The sequence below is a fragment of the Corylus avellana genome, chromosome ca10 (genome assembly GCF_901000735.1).
Source record: "Corylus avellana chromosome ca10, CavTom2PMs-1.0".
Taxonomy (NCBI): domain Eukaryota; kingdom Viridiplantae; phylum Streptophyta; class Magnoliopsida; order Fagales; family Betulaceae; genus Corylus; species Corylus avellana.
This window is the reverse complement of record NC_081550.1, coordinates 4,463,906-4,480,803: the sequence shown is the minus strand read 5'-3', so window position 1 is coordinate 4,480,803 and position 16,898 is coordinate 4,463,906. Positions and strand designations below refer to the sequence as shown.

General features: G+C 38.9%; 1 protein-coding gene across 1 annotated transcript; it reads left to right on the top strand.

The window, feature by feature from the left end:
• Nucleotides 1-2,328: 2,328 nt before the first annotated feature.
• Nucleotides 2,329-16,092, top strand: LOC132163289 (uncharacterized). Its single transcript, XM_059573517.1, has 3 exons — nucleotides 2,329-2,548; nucleotides 3,385-3,486; nucleotides 15,682-16,092. Exons 1-3 carry the CDS (start codon nucleotides 2,516-2,518, stop codon nucleotides 15,847-15,849), a joined length of 303 nt encoding a protein of 100 aa, XP_059429500.1. The 5' UTR covers nucleotides 2,329-2,515; the 3' UTR covers nucleotides 15,850-16,092.
• The last annotated feature ends 806 nt before the right edge of the window (nucleotides 16,093-16,898 follow it).

The window sequence follows — 16,898 nt, the reverse complement described above, 5'->3', positions numbered from 1 at the left end:
GTATCTCTCGTGAATGGAACAAGATACTTGACTTTGAATACATCAGATGTCTTGATGTCGCTTGGTAGCCTCAACCGGTATATATGCATTTGAATTGAACATCTCAATGATTTCCACCGTTCCAAACTTGCTAGCAACCAGCTTGTTATACTCCCAACTAGCTAGAAACCTAAAATTTGAATTAATGATCTCAATGAATTGCGTCATCGCTGAATTTTGATGCGAGGGTTGATATTGCAAACTTTTAAAATAATGTAATCTTTAATTGACACATTTTAAAGTTTAAAGGTATAATTGCAAAAATAATGAAAATTAATCATTGGTAGTAACTAGCAAGTAAAGTTTTCCCTAACAAGTATTTATAATAACTAGATTCTTAAATCCATTAAAAGACGGAAATAAAGTCTGTTGATCTAACTAACACAATTTTCATCTAGACTGTCTTACTTACTCGTTCGGACGAGAATGCAATAAAACTAATGGAAACCCTAAAATCGAACCTCATTCAAACGAGCTTCGTTAGAGCTAGTGAACAAGCGCTTTTGGTTCTCACTCGTTTGGACAAGTAGTGAATGTTCCTGCAAACGAACATCTCAAATATCCAATTTATTTCCAACTTCGGATGCCTTGCTGGTAGGCTCCAACAAACTCTTTAGCTGTCTTTCTCCTTTCTTCTGCAAGAATTCTTGATTGGTGTCTCGACAAGCGGCTAATAGCTAACTGTATCGATCAATCGATGTATCCTATCATTGGTTACCTTAGCTTTATAGAATACCATAGGCTAATTAATATTTCAAAAATCATGAAAGTACCAATATATGCACAAATTTTGTATAAAACAAACATTTTAAGCTTTTAATATAACATGACATACTGTGTTTGATTTTTCTTATACTGCATTAATGATAAAAAAAATTAATTTTTTTTTTTAAAAAAAAGTGTAGGTTTAACTTGTCATATTTCAATTGAGTCAATTTAAACAATTGCAAATTAATGCGATTTTAATTTTTAGGTGTGCTCCAACATCTCTTTATTTTAGTTATTGTTGTTTGTAATGAAAATAATTGTTTGAGGATAAGAATCTTTTACATTTTCTTTAAAATTGTAAATTCTCAAATCATGTAATTTGAGTCGATTTTAGGCATTAAAACACTTGAAAAATGCTACCTATTAAAAGTGTGACATGTTATCATGGTAATTGTTACACATAAATACACCACTAAGACCCATGGGCCAAGGATTCGGCGTCCCCTGGAAACCCAATACGCTCATGTGGACTTTGGGGGTGCGGTCCAATAGGAAGTCCATAGATATGGCGTCGTCTCCTGAATGCCTGGGCCACTTGCTCAAATCCGAGAATACACTGGACCGAATCTTCTATACTTAATGACCAGATATGTCCATTACAGTCAAACCGCGCTCCGACTATATGGACAGCTCACATGTGTCAAGATCCTCAAAACGATTACACTTTGCCCTTGAAGAACTCTCAACGATTATGCGCCATTCTCAAAATCTTATTAATTGCAATAACAGTTTCATATAAACTATAATGGATAGGGAATACGAATATTATCTCCTCTAGCCGTTACGCCCATATCTCAGATTCTTCGCCCGGTCATCATAGCTGCACCAACATGATCAACTATAAAAAACCTCATTTTTGAAGAGACAGACACACACACCGAATGTCATACTAAGCTTTATGCTAAGTTTACACAAACACTAACTTAAGCATCGGAGGAGGAATCGCCGGCCATCACCCGGTGCATCCTCTTGACGTGTGTTCTTGTTTACAGGATCAAAGGAAAGCAAATAAGAGAGAATCTTCGATTTGCCCTTGAGTTCACCATACCGGAAATTGGAATAGCAGTAATCACAGAGAATTTTGCTCCCAAATGCCTTTTTATTCACTTTTGTTTATATGCTTATTTTTCATAAAATTAAAAGATAATTTTTAGCTCAAAGTTATTTTACAATATAGAAAGTAATAACTTGATGAAAATATAGCTCAAAGCTTTTATTATTATTATTATTATTTTCACTTTTCACTTTTCATTTCATAGAGAGCAATAACATGATAAAAACACTTTCAAAAAATGCCTGAAAATTCAGGTAAATCACACAAATTAACAAAAAATAAAAAACCCATAAAACATTGAAATGAATTAAAAGATAAGACTCTTAATTTTAGTTTAATATATTAAAACTTCTTTTTTATCAAATCGACTATTTTTTTACTTTTTGTTTTAACTTTTCAGTTACTTTATGAACTCCAAACATGATCGAAGAATAATATGCACTGCCTTTAAGTTCAACATTAACTTAAGCTTCCAATTTCCAAATTAGCGCACAAAATTAAAACCCCCTAAGTAAACCTTCAAGGAACCCAACATCTTTTAACTCCTTGGGAGTCTACTTCTTACATCTCAATGCTTTCCTTGAGGCGGAAAAAGACGGAAAAAAACCTGCGACATCTACAACTCGGAGAACAAGTTCGAAGAGAAAGCCGATCATGTGTTTAGGATTTTCTTGCCAACACCGATCTGTGAGTTTCTAGCGTGGTTTTGATTTTACATTTTTGTTGCTCGTTGATCATGAGTTTGTGTTCTGTTTGGTCGCTCAGAGCATTCTGGAAGAGAAATGAAATTAGTTTTTGAATCTTCGCTGAGCTAATTTTATGGGTTTTCCTCTAATCCAAAAAGGGAAAAGAAAAAAGGCAATCAATTTTGTTGAGCTTAATTTTAACTATTTCGATGTAGTTGAGCTTACAACCCAAAGCGGGATGGAAATTCTGTTTTTTCTTTTATGGGTTTTAGGGTTGAATTGCTTTGCTTTCATTCTAATTACTTATTACTTATTTGTTTGGTTTGGTTGTGTGTTTGTTTCTTGAGTGTAGTTCAATCTCCGTGCAATATATTGTGAGAGATACTTTAGGTCATGGAACTAAATTCGTTGAATTTAACTATTTCGAATTTCGCTGCACCTATGTCTTATGAAAATTTGAATTTTATTGTTCTCTTTTTTGGCTGCATTTCATGTTAACGTTTAACCTTTTTTGCTAAGAAACTGAAGGACTAGAATTAGATTTAGAATTTCTAATCTTGAGGAGTTCATTGTTGGACATTCACAACTTCTAAAGGGTTCTCCATGTGGCTATGAGGTTTAATTGAGCTTATGGAATTAGAACAATATAGGATGGCTTTCTTTGTTTCCAAATTGAGATTTTTGTTATGCAAGATGTGATTGAATGGCGAGTGTGATACATTGATTTTTTTATTGTACTTTATAAATGTTGAACAGGTTTTGTGAGAGCTGCTTGTAATGATGTCAAGACCCATGCTGCTCGTTTTTCTGTTAATTATGCTCATAATCACTTCTCAGTTTGAGTGGAAACAACAACTTGTGATTGACCTTGACCCAACTCCGAGCATCTCACAGAAGCAGCACCAAATTTCAAAGAGGGAAGAAGCTGTAAAAGAGAAGGTAAAAAGCCTTTCTCATTTTCTGTTATACATGCCTCGTGAACTTTTTGCTGATTTGGTTAGTGAGTGAAGATGTTGGTCTTGTGAACTTCTGTATCTCAAATGTGGATTAGTAGTCAGTTGCAATGCTTTCAAACGTATGCCTGCATATGTGCTACATGATCATTAGTGTGCTGGTTGCTATATCTTAGAACTGCAGCATACTTCTTTTTTGAATTTGGTTACTTCGTCAAAGTTGCAAAGTCTGCATCTCCTATTTGAGTAATTAAGCTTTTGATTTGGCTTTTAATCAGTACTTTCACTGCCCCAAAGGAGAGTTTATTTTCTGAAATGTCCGTAGTTGGGCCTTGAAAGGTTGGTTTCAAATTTAAGGGTACTATGAGACAGTAAAGAAATAAATTCTTTTATTTTTTTAAATTCGCATATATTTGAGACAGCCCTATTTTGTGTACCCAAAACTAAACACCACCCCCCCCAGAAAAAAGGGCTTTTGCTTGTATGCAATCATTCAAAATGAAGTTACAAGTTTGACATTGTAAGTTTCTTTGTCAATGACATATTGATGCAGTTGGACCTCAAGAACGTAAATAAATAATGTCCTGAAGATACTTGGGGTGGTTTATATGGTTTTAAGGAACATAATGCAACTGTGTAATGGGTACAATGTGTTTGCATAGCTGGATGCAAGTGGCCTTTTGCTCTTTAAATGTAATTCTTTATTCAATTAACAAATCCATTTAAAACTTACAGAACTAGCCTTTCTTTAAGACTAGAAAGTACAGTGGATTTGGATGAAGGAAAAAAAATGTTTAGTATCACATCAAGCGGGAAAAGGGGGTTAGGACCTAAAACAGAAAACCTTATTGTTGCTTTTTTGGTTCTTTCCTCTCTCTCTCTCTCTTTCTCTCTCTCTCTCTCTCTCTCTCTCTATATATATATATATATATATACACACACACACACACACACACACACATCATGATAATACTGACAGTGTTAACAGTATATAAACTTAACAATATTTCTGAACAATTGCCTCTACAGAATCCTCAGCTTTTTGACTTGTTAATTTCCAAGACTAAAAAAATAAAGGAAAAAGGATTTACAGTCCCCTTCCCTAAAAATAGAATCTTCTATATTGTGGCCTGTATTTTCCTAAAAATTGTAATAACTTGCTGATAGGTGTTGTATGTGTAAGTGAAATGGAGAGACTGTAGATCGTTTCTTTCTTAACTTCTCAATTGTTTTGGAGTTATGGGCTTTTAACTATGTCGTTTTTGGTTGGAGACGGATTATTCCGAAGTTAATGCTTGCTTTGCTTTGATGGCGGTGAAGGAAACCCATTTCATTCTGGAATTGATTTTGGAATGTGGTGCCCTTTTGTGTCTTGTTGAATATAAGGCGGAGAGAAATAGATGGACTTTTGAGCAACAAGAGCTTTCTATTGATAGAATTAAGTCTGCTCGTGTTATTTCCATTTTTGGATGTTGTTAGACGGAAGTAGTCCTTCAACTTGACACTTCTCATTGACTGCAATTAGAATGAATTAGTAACTTCTAGAGGTATCACCATATGCATTGTTGTATAATATCAGTTATATATATATTTTTTGATATGTAATATTTATATATCAAAAAGCGCAGATAAGCGCAATCCTAGTACACATGGAGTATACAAGGGAAACGTCTAACTAGAAGAAGAGAAAAGAACGAAATCAAGATAGCTAATCACTACGGGAGCGAGCCAAACAGCTGTCCAAGTGTAAAGCGTATAGAAAAAGAAAGCCGTGAGTTCCTCCAAAGATCTTTCAGAATCCTCAAAGCATCTCTCGTTCCTTTCTAACCATAAACACCACACAATGCATAAAGGAACCATTTTCCAAACAACGGCACTCCTAGAGTGACCTCCCGACCACCAACAAGCAAACAAACCAGCCACCTTGCTAGGCATAACCCAAAACAAACCAAATCTGCTGAAGATGGCATGCCATAAGGAACGAGCAATCTCACAATGAAAGAAAAGATGATCAATAGTCTCCTCATCAATTTTGCACAAGCAACATCTATTGATCACGATAAGATTCATTTTCCTGAGATTATCAATGGTAAGGATCTTCCCTAACACTGCCGTCCAAGTGAAGAAAGCCACTCTCGAAGGTGCGTTGGTGCGCCAAATACTCTTCCAAGGAAAAAGGCTCTCCTCTTTGCATACCAGGGTATTGTAGAAGAATCTAACATCAAACTTCCCTTCTCTGGACGGAATCCACCAAATTTTGTCCTCCCCTCCCCTACTCATTCTGTGAGAATATTAGTATAGAATGAGGCTAGCACTTCCAATTCCCAATCCTGGATCGACCGAAAGAAACTAACATTCCATTGAAGAGTTCCACCCATAAGCTACAAGTTGTCAGCAATGGATGCTTCTTTTGCATTGGCTATGTTGTATAGGCCTGGGAAAGCTTCCTTAAGAATCATTTCTCCGCACCAAACATCATCCCAAAATCTGATTTTAGACCCATCTCCTGGATCGAACTTAATATGTTCAGAAAACTATCACCACCCTCTACTAATATGCCTCCAAAGACCCATCCCATGAGGCTCGGGAGTGTCAACAGAATACCATCCACCCCACTTGGAGCCAAACTTGGCATCCACAACAACTCTCAACCACGCCTCTCTCTCATGCGCGTAACGCCACAACCACTTCCCTAGTAAGGCTTGGTTGAATACTTTCAACTTCCTGATCCCTAAACCACCTTTCGAGATAGGAGAGCATACCTTGTCCCAATTAACCAAGTGAAACTTGAACTCTTCGTTTAGACCACCCCAAAGAAAATCACGCTGGAACTTCTCTATCCGCTTGGCCATAGAAGCAGGTAAAGGAAATAAGGACAATAAATAAGTAGGGAGATTAGAGAGCGTGCTTTTGATTAGAGTGACCCTTCCGCCCTTGGAGAGATACAATCTTTTCCAACTAGCCAACCTACGTTCAACCTTTTCCAAAGTATCATCCAAATGGTTTTGGCCTTGAAACTAGCACCCAAAGGGAGCCCCAAATACTTCAAAGGCAGGGAATCTATACTGCAGCCCAAAACCCCAGCCAATTCTCCCACGTTAACCACCTCACCTACCGGGACCAAAGCTGATTTAGCCATGTTCACCTTCAGACCAGAAACAGCTTCAAAACAAATAAGTAATGCTTTAATGGAGCGAATTTGATCAAGATTTGCCCCACAAAAAACCAATGTATCATCTGCAAATAAGAGATGCGAAATGGTGACCCTCTTAGACAAATTAGCTCCCACTGAGAAGCCCGAGATAAAACCATTCTCGATGGCAGCAACAATCATCCTATTAAACGCCTCCATAATTATGACAAACAGGAATGGAGACAAGGGATTCCCCTTGCCTCACCCCTCGAGAGCTTTGGAAGAAACCGGATGGAGTACCATTGATCAACACAGAAAAGCGAGCAGTCGAGATACAACGCTCAATCCAAGAGCACCATTTCTCGCTGAACCCACACCTCCTGAGAAGATATAATAGAAACTTCCAATCTATATGATCATAAGCCTTTTCCATATCCACTTTACAAAGCAGCCCCGGTTCCCCAGAGTTGATCCGGCTATCCAAACATTCACTTGCTATAAGAACCGAATCCGTAATTTGTCTACCCTTAACGAATGCATTCTGAGGCTCTGATATCACCCTATCCACGACCCTCCTCATCCTATTAGCAAGAACTTTAGCAATGATCTTGTAAGTTCCGCTTATGAGGCTAATAGGACGAAACTCCTTGAATCTGAGGCCCTCGGCACCATTGGAATAAGAGAAATGAAAGTAGCATTAAGGCTTTTTTCAAACTTACCATGCGTGTAAAAGTCTGAAAAGACCTCCATAATGTCTTCCTTAATCACGTCCCAACAATCTTGGAAGAAAACCATAGAGAAACCATCGGGGCCTGGAGCCTTATCTCTTTCCATACCTTTAACCACCTCCAAAACCTCCCTTTCCTCGAAAGGAACTTCTAGCTGATTAGCCTCGTCATCCAACACATCAAACGCAAGATTATCCACCCTAGGTCTCCAATTGCAATGTTCAGAGAACAAAGACTCATAATATTTAACCGCATGGTCCTTGATGATGTCTTGGTTAGAAAAAAGAGATCCATTAATGGGTATGGAATCAATGAAATTGCATCTGTGATTTGAGTTGGCAATCTGATGAAAGAACTTAGTGCACTTGTCACCCTCCATGATCCACCGAATTCTGGATTTTTGTCTCCAATTGATTTCCTTTTGTAAAAGAGTAATCTCCAACTCCCTAATAATCACCCTTTTCCGTTCCTTCTCTTGTTCATCTAGATCTCTTTCTTCCTCCAATCTATTCATGGCCTTCAGCTCTTCCGCTTTCTCTATGCACCTCGCACTCACATGGCCAAATTCAAGCTCATTCCATCGTTTAATGTCCTCCTTTAACGCCTTAAGCTTTTTGGCCAAGATAAAACTCGAGGAGCCAGAAAAGTTATAAGACGACCACCAAGCCCGTACCCTATCCACACACCCTTCCGCTTTCAACAACATATTCTCAAATTTAAAAGGCCTCTTACCCCGAACCATTCCGTCACAATCAAGCAAGATGGGAAAATGATCTGAACACAATCTAAGCCATCTCTTCTGTATTATGCCCGGATATTTGATTTCCCATTCTGGAGAGACTAAGAAGCGATCGATCCTAGACCGCGAGTAGGAATTAGACCAAAAAAACGTCCCTCCAGCCAAGGGGAGATCCATAAGCCCTTGTTCAGATATGAAATCCGAAAAATCTGTCATTGCACGAGTGAGACGTGCTCCCCTGCCCTTTCACTAGGAAAGTGCATAACATTGAAGTCACCACTGATACACCATGGCACATCCCACCAACTGATGAGACCAGCCAGTTCCTCCCATAGAAGATGTCTGATGTAGTCAAAATTCGGACCATAGACCCTCGCGAAATCCCAAACAAAATCATCCTCCACATTCTTAAAAGAACAGGATGCGACAAACTCTCCCACACAAACCTCAATCTTTGTGACCACCCTTCTATCCCACATCAACAAAATACCACCCGAAGCTCCTCTTGCTGCAATGGAGCACCAATCTGCATAAACACATCCCCACAAGTTTCTCACAAAACTATTAGAAATATACTCAATTTTCGTCTCTTGAAGGCACACAATGTCCGCCTTCCATTGTCTATGCATATTTCTCACCCTCAAACACTTATTACCCTCATTTAACCCTCTCATGTTCCAAGAAATAATCCTTGGCTTCATGGATGATCTTTATGTGCCCTTCCTTTAGCCCTAGCCCGACATTTAATGCCATCGTAATTAATAGAACTTACAAGATTATTGAGTTCCCTTGAGCCTTTCTTTCCCACATTTGAAACCACACCCTCTCCCTTCCCTTCATTCTCTGCGATGATGGTCGCAAACAGCTCTAAAAGCTTTCCTTCATACTCATCACACAAAATACCCACGAAGTGACTAAATTCCTCGACAAGTTTCAAGACCCTGTCGATGGCCTGAGTCCCCTTTTTCTTCCTAAGCCCCGCAGTTGGACAGCTCATCAGCGGAATGTGATCCTCTCCTTCAAATATTTCCAATTCCAATCCTACCACAGTGCTCTCTTTGAGTGGAGCAAATTTCTCCTCGAAGCGTGGAGAATTATATGTCTCCAAGCTATTATGAGTATTTTCCCTGTCCGCATCATTCCGGGCTTCCAAAGGAGCCTCCAAACATTCCTCCTCCAAACCTACCATTCCTCCTAACAACCCAATTACTAGCCCTGCCCCAGAAGAAAATAATTCCCCTTTTTCTGTTCCTAGCTCGCAGACTCCCAGTGACTTAGAATTGGATAGAAGCCCCGGCCTAGGCAACAACTCCCAGGAAACGAAGACTGCCGGAAGTTCAGATCCAGTCCCCGCTGCCAAAATCCAACCAGCCTGGACTACAGGAATTCCAGAGCCATCCTTCGCCGCCAAGACCCGATGATCCTGGCCTGGCGGAGCTCCTGTACTCATCACCTCTGGAGAATCGGCGCCTCTGCCGTCACCCAACTCCCCCTCTGCGTCTATGTCCCTCCTCGTCGGCGCCATCTGCCGCAGACCCCGGTGTAAAACACCATCCACCATGCCGGTCAGCCCCAAAGAGACATTAGATGGTGCCTTTCCCAGAACTCCCCGCTCAGACCTCGCCGACAGACTTACCGGCAACTGACCCATCGTGCCTTGATGCCCAACGGTGGAAGACGACACTCCTGGATCGCCCTTCTTGTTAGTCATCCAACCCACTTGGAAATTTCTCACCTTTACTGGCCTTTTGTTCTTCTTATGTTTGGACTTTCTCTTAATCCTATCTCCCACCAGCTGGGTCTTGCCCAGTGATAGATTGGGCTAAGCATTGCCTTGCTCCAATTGAGTATGGTTGCCTGGCTTTGGCCTAAAGCCCGTAAGCCCGTTAGCACAAAACCCACATTTACCCATGGACAAACGTTGCAGGCAAACACTAATCTCCAACTGTAGCTTTTCCAGAGAATTCCTTAAATTGGCGCATTTGAGACCTCCAAGTTCCACGTGTCCATTGTTAGAAATATTCTTCCCACCAGGTACCTCACGTCCTTGCGCAGCCATCGTTGCATGAGACAAAGGGCCACTACCCAACAAACTAGAGGTCACCGAAAAATGTTTACCGGAGGGACAGATTGCATCGGCGATGCAATTGCCGGAAAGTTTTTGACATATTGCTGCTTCTCTGAGTCTTCCATGCAGCCCCCCCTCAATCGACTCCTTTGCCTTAGCATTCGCCGGAGGTAAAACCACCGGACGTTTGAGTATTGCTGTTGGACCTGAAACAGGGGCTGAAATCACGGTGTTCTTCATCATCTGTGGCTCAACGTTGCTCAGCTTTTCCCCCCGACAGCCACTTAGGAACCCTTGCAATGGGTTCTGTCGACGGTAGGAAGAGGTCCTCAAATGGCCGGACTGTGGCCTGTAGTACCTCAGAAAAACTCCTCTTCTTCACGTCACCCTTTTCTGAAGCTACCAAAAAAGGTTGGAGAAATCTAATGGCAATCTGAAGTTCGGACTCAAGCTTACTCCAACCTTTCTGATTCTTCCCTTTCGGCACCATAACTAACCTGCGTCTCTTCCTCCCATCACATTCCTCGGTCACCAAAAAGCTTCCATACCTATTGAAACACTTTTGGGCTAATAATTGAGGATAGCCCGGTTTAGAATGATCATGAAAGACCCGTGAGTCCTTCACTGCAATCAGTTCCTCAAAGATATGTAAAAGCCACACTGCTTCATTGCTACCCAACTTCACTGACCTCACAAACCCTTTGCTTCTCTCCTGAATCACTAAGCCAGCTTCCCTATCCCTCACCAACATCTCAAAATCCTTGGATTCTATCGACCATTTCCTTGATAAACCCATCTAGCCACCACCGGCCGCCCACCTTGGACTAGAAAACCACTCCTCAACACCTCCTCCGATAAGGAAAAGAAGAGAGAGAAGAGAGCTTTTTTCTTTTGTCGTCTAGTGAGAGGCCCTTTCTATATATATATATATAGAGAGAGAGAGAGAGAGAGAGAGAGAGAGAGATGACTAAATAGTTGATGCCCTTTATCCTGCACAAAGTAGAGGTTTAAATCCCTGCATCAATTACTTATGGCTATTGCGAGGTTCATGGAAAGGTAGATTTAAAATCATTTGGTGATGCAGTTGATTGCACAATCAATCTTGGACAACAGACACTTGCAAGAGAGGATAATGACGGTCATAAACTTGCCAAGGGTGCCAATGGGGGAAATCTTTGGTGCTTAAGTTAGCGAGGTCAGTTGTGCAAAGATTGAGAGCTAGAGGAATTGCCATGCCTATAGTACGGTGAATGTACCTGAATTGGTTGCATGTCCTCCCCTTATGTAGAGTGTCTGCAAATGGGTATGACCTTGGCCAAGTGTCATCTGTTGATAGGGTAAGACCCTGGCCAGGAATCTGTGTCCTCTAGTGAAGTATGCCCTTGGCTAAGTGTCACTTGTTGATAGGGTACGACTTTGGCCAAACATGGCACTAAATTCCTTGCTCGCTGGCAAGCTGTGGTCGTTAGTAGGTGTCATGCCAGATTACATGCTTATTGGCAGGCTAAGAATGTTACCAGGTTCCCCACCAAGAATAATAGGACAGTTAGGATGAAATCGTGGAGCAGTTACCCTTTTCTTTATATCCCCAGTTATTATCTAAGCAACTGGCATGTTAGCTCTTATGGCCCAATTAGGGCTTGTGACTTGGGCTAGACAACCCCTGCCAAAACCGTAGGCTTCTAGGCCTGCATTCTCAACCTAGGCTGGCTCAATGGATATTGGGTAATTATCTATATCAGAAGCATGTTTAAAGAGTGACCTGCATAAAGAATTGTAAGAAATTAATGTAGGGAACTTATCAAATTTTAATTGAGCATTATTTGACTTTATTTTTATTTTGATATTTTCCCTTTCAGTGTTCCCTGAGTCTTCCCCTTTTTCATGCAGTGGCGCTTGCCCTGCAGTGATTTATAGAACCTAACCAGTGATTTCAGTCTTATCAGCCACCATTCCCGTTTTCTGTATTTTGTTCTAGTATTGCAGTTTTGTTATTCTCTCAGTGAGAAATTAAATCTTGGTAAAAGTAGTTGGCCTAGTGGATTTTAGTAGTTTTGGAGTTACTTGAAGCACAAGAGAATCAGTGTGGGTTTGAGTAGTGTTGGTGGAGCCAATGGAATGTAACCCTAGCTTGGGGGAAACATTTTAGTGGTGAATCTGCAAGAAATCCTGCCTGTTTAGGGGGTTAAAATTTGCATGAAATTTGGAAGACTCCAATTATTTGATGGCTTGATTTTGATAAATTTTGTGTCGTGGGCATGAAAGTTTTGCATAACAATTCTTTGATAGCCTGCTTATAGTATTGCCTAAGAGTGTCCTAGAAAACAGTAATGGATATAAAAATCGTAAGTACTGTTATGTCCAATTCTCTCTGTACTGAGGCTCCTATGATGTTGAAGTGGTTAATTGATATTAACCGGTGGATCATTTCGGATGTGCTGCTGGAGATAATCCTTTCCCTAGTGGTTCAGTTTTGCACTCAGAAGGATTTGATGGGAGTTTTACTCAAATTGCGCTTTGTTTGATAATTGCATAATCACCCCAAATAGTTTTGGCGAGGCTAAGGTGGTGATGATACAATATTTCACTTATGGCTATAGAATATGCATGTTATTAAATGTTCATCATCAGGGACGAAATCGGGATGTTTATCAAGGGGAGCCGAATATAATTCTAAAATAAAATCTAAAAAAATGCATTTTGTAACAATTGATTTATGACTAAATCTTCAAGTTATTAAAAAACATGCTTTATGTAGTACTATTCATGGCCAAAAATTATAATATGACTCAAAAATCCACCGCGAGAATACGACTGATCTCTGGCACTCGGTTCTTAACATATTTGGGGTTCCTTATTTGATGCCTAGTAACATCCTAGAGATACTTTATTGTTTGAAATTTCAAGGGCGGGGACACCCTAAAGAGGCAATCTGAAAAGTTATTCTTTCTCTCTTAATGTGGAGCATTTGGAGAGAAGGGAATCCGTGTCTCTTTGAGGATAGTGAGTTCAATGTGCTTTTTTTTCCTCCTTTTTGAAGTCTCTTTTTGATTGGATTATTGTAAATGTTCCTATTATTGACCTAGAGAATCTTGTAGATTGGATTTGTCTTTTAGATTGTAGTAGTTTTTAGAGTGTTCAGCTCTCTTGTATACTCTTGGTGTACAAGGGCTTTGCCCTTTTCTATCGATAATATTATTATTATTCATCAATATATATCTCAAAAACACATATTCTTAAACTTTAAGTTCACATGTTAAAAAACAAAGAGAGAGAGAGAGAGAGATAATAGTAACATTACTTATGTTAACTGAACACGATGCTCCTTTAACAAATAAAAGTCACCAATTATCATATCCTTGGTAAACCTTTCAACAAATTTCCTTCTCAATGTAGACAACCAGATAATCTCCCAAGAAAGTCATCCTCCACTTTATTTTGAAGTCTTGCATTGACAATGTGTTTAGCTAAAAACGCCTGCTCAATAATTGTGGTTGAAGTCAGAAGAGTCAAGACTAGGTGAATCATTTTATCAATCAAATAATAAACTTTTGATTTGCAGGTTTTCACCAATGCTTGATATAACTCAGAAATTGTGAAAAAGTTTTGTAAATCTTGAGGACTTAATTAATTAACCTACAATATTGTAGTGTTGCACTTGAAATTTTAATTAAACTTTTTCTCATTCAGTAAAATCTGGAGGATAAAATTTCTCTACAAGACTGCATATGTTGTCAATTTTGCATAACTGGTAAACATTTCTAACATTCAAAGAAGAATTAAGTATAAGAAGCTTTATTGCCTTCTCATTAAATCTATTAATTAATTCTTATAATTATCATAACATTTGTTGTTTTATAATTTTTTTTTTTTAGTTGTTAGTTCTTGGGGTCCATGGGATGTGGACTTAAAGGTTTTTTATAGTCCCATATTTGATAAGTCATGAGCCAGTTTTTTCCAAATAACCTTATTTTGGCAGTCAATTTGTTTTATTTTCAAGCATTGTGTTTGGGTAGGTAGTTCTTGGGAATTATCATACAGGTACATTAAAGAAGTTATCGATGCATATAGTTTTGGAGAAAAGAATGCATTGGCGAGGCTTGTTTAGTTCAGGGTACTTACGAAAATTGGCCAGGCTTATGTGAAATGTGGCTTATCCCAGTACAATGACAACTATTGACAATTTTGGGCCAATTATCATACTATTGTTGATAGACTCATCTCAAACCTCGGTTTTCTTCCTCTGTTGATTCCTTCTCAGAATTTGAAGTTTTCTTGTAAAGATACTTTGGAGGGAGGCTATTGAGGCAAAAATGCTTAAGGTTGATTGGGTGAATTTGATTTGGTTCTCCTATGCTATTCCTCGGCATTCCTCCTTCTCATGGTTGGCAATAAGGGATTGTCTTTCTACATGTGATTGGTCCTTGAAATGGGTGTGCTAGATGTTGTGAAATGTTTCTTTTGTAGGAGCATTAATGAATGTAGGGACCATTTCTACAGGTGATAGGTCCTTGAAACGGGTGTGCTAGATGTTGTGAAAATTTTCTTTTGTAGGTGCATTATTGAATGTAGGGACCATTTATTTTTTGAATGTGGGTTGAGCAAAAGGATCTGGAGAGAAGTTTTGGAAAAATGTGGCTTAAGCTCCTGTGTTGTTGATTGGGGTGATATTATTCTAGAAGGGGTGAAGAATTGGAAAGGCAAAAGCCTTTTTAGCGTCCTGTGTAGATTGGCTCTTTGGAAGCTCAGAAACAACCTCAAGTTTGGCAATCAGTTGTGATTTAAGAACAGTTTTTACATCACATATGTTTCGGAGTTTAGCACTCAGCTTATGGGTAAAGACCTCGGGAAATATTTCGGAGTTTAGCACTCACATATGCAAATGTTAAGCTTTGTGATAATTGGGGTATTTCCCTGAGTATTCAGCAGTAGGTGTGGTTTTAAGCTTGTTGGGTTCCTGTTGGTTCCTGCTCCTCCTTGGAGTTTGGTTCTTTGTTTTGGTTGTTTGTGTTTTGTACAGCAGAGTTTGCAGTTTTTTCTGTTTGGAGGTACAAGTTACTTTGCAAGAGTGGTCCATTCTGGGGTTTTCCTTAGCTGGAGAGCTTTGTATTCTTTTGCGTGCAATGGGGGAGGTAGGGTTACAGGTTCTGATGGGGTGGGCACTTTACAATAATTATACTACTGGTGCTTGATACCCTTTTTAGGAGGGTTTTTTTTTTTTTTTTTTTGGTTGAAAAAATGTTTTGTTTAACATAAAAGTGAAATGAGTATTGAGTTTTTTTGTGGGGAAAGTTGTTTGTTAATGTTTGAACCTTTTTTTTTTTGGGTAGAAAGGAAAAAGAAAAGAGAAAAAAGATTGGCAAAAACATTCTTGTTGCTCATTTCAATGTACTCCCTGATTTGTCTGTCACCATTTTCTTACTCCTTTACAAATGGAGCTTCAATTTCATGTAAATCTTTATTCAGCTTTGATAAATTCGTTTCTGATGTATGTCTTTCGCTTCTTGGTGCAGATCATTTTATCACAAGAGAAGAACATTCATAGACTCAATGAACTTGTGCGGAGTCTCCGACAACAATTGCAGCAGTGCAGACAAGATAATGAAACTACAAACGGCAATGAAAGCCCTCTGACTGAACATGTGATTGAGCTTGAACGACACCAGATCCGGGAAAACTAGGCTGTGGGACAAACCAACTTCCTGTTGACATTTACAGTATATGCCCCAATTGTATAACCCACTCTTTCTTCCATGAGCGTTTGTATTTAAGCTTCACCTTTCATTGGTGTCTCTCTGATTAGTATCTTTGTAATTATTATAAAATTGGGTAGAAAATTTGAGCCAGATGGCAACTTAAACTATTATGTAAGTGCATTTATTGGAGCAAGCTATAGGGGATACAAACGACACTTTTTTCTTTTTTTTTAAAGGGAAATATGAGGATTTCATTTAGTAAAGATTATGAGCATAAAACTTTTATAGAGCAGAGCAAAAAGCTTTTACAGCACAAAGCATAAAGCTTTATAAAAATCATAGCAACATGTTGTGAGGTTACAAAGTCATACATACAAACAAAAATTTTTACAATCATGTGTTATTTATGACATCAATCTTTCGCTAACTTATGTACAAATACAGTTAAATAGTAGATCTGTTCCGAGTAGACTGTATTTAAGACATGGGTAACTAAATTTCCTAACAAAATTTATTTAAACCGGCCGTAAGAAATAACCTCTCATACCTAATTATTTAGGCCATAAGAAATAATAACCTCTTATTCAGCGACAGCAGCCGGGAAGGAAATGAACAGCACAATTTGATCGAAGATGGGCAGACGCATAGTGGAAATGTTGAAGTTCCTAATCTGATCGGAGAACACCTACAAATATTAAGAAATAAAAAATAAAATAAAATAAAATAAAAAATAAAAAAGGGAAGAATAGGTGCGGGGAGGGAAAGGGGAGAGCAGATCTGCTCCCTCTTCCTCTCAAAACTATTTTTCTGAAGAGAATGGCAGGGATGCAAACAAGACTTTATTGCTATTAATTACTGGAGTGGAAAAAAAAAAAAAAAAAATCATTTGCATTGGTAACGAACTTCAACCTATGCAATTAATGGTTGCACGAAAAGAGAACTGCAACCAGGGTGATCAATCGATGGAATCGTGCCCTTTTTTATGCAACTTTTATTTCATCATCCGCTACTCCACGTGAACCACCGAAAAAAGA

Excerpts from the sequence above, each read along its gene's own strand:
- LOC132163289 (XM_059573517.1), top strand. The coding sequence starts at position 2,516 with ATGTGTTTAGGATTTTCTTGCCAACACCGATCT. Across the intron at positions 2,549-3,384 it reads TTTCTTGCCAACACCGATCT|TTTGAGTGGAAACAACAACT; the intron begins GTGAGTTTCTAG and ends ATCACTTCTCAG. Across the intron at positions 3,487-15,681 it reads AAGAAGCTGTAAAAGAGAAG|ATCATTTTATCACAAGAGAA; the intron begins GTAAAAAGCCTT and ends TTCTTGGTGCAG.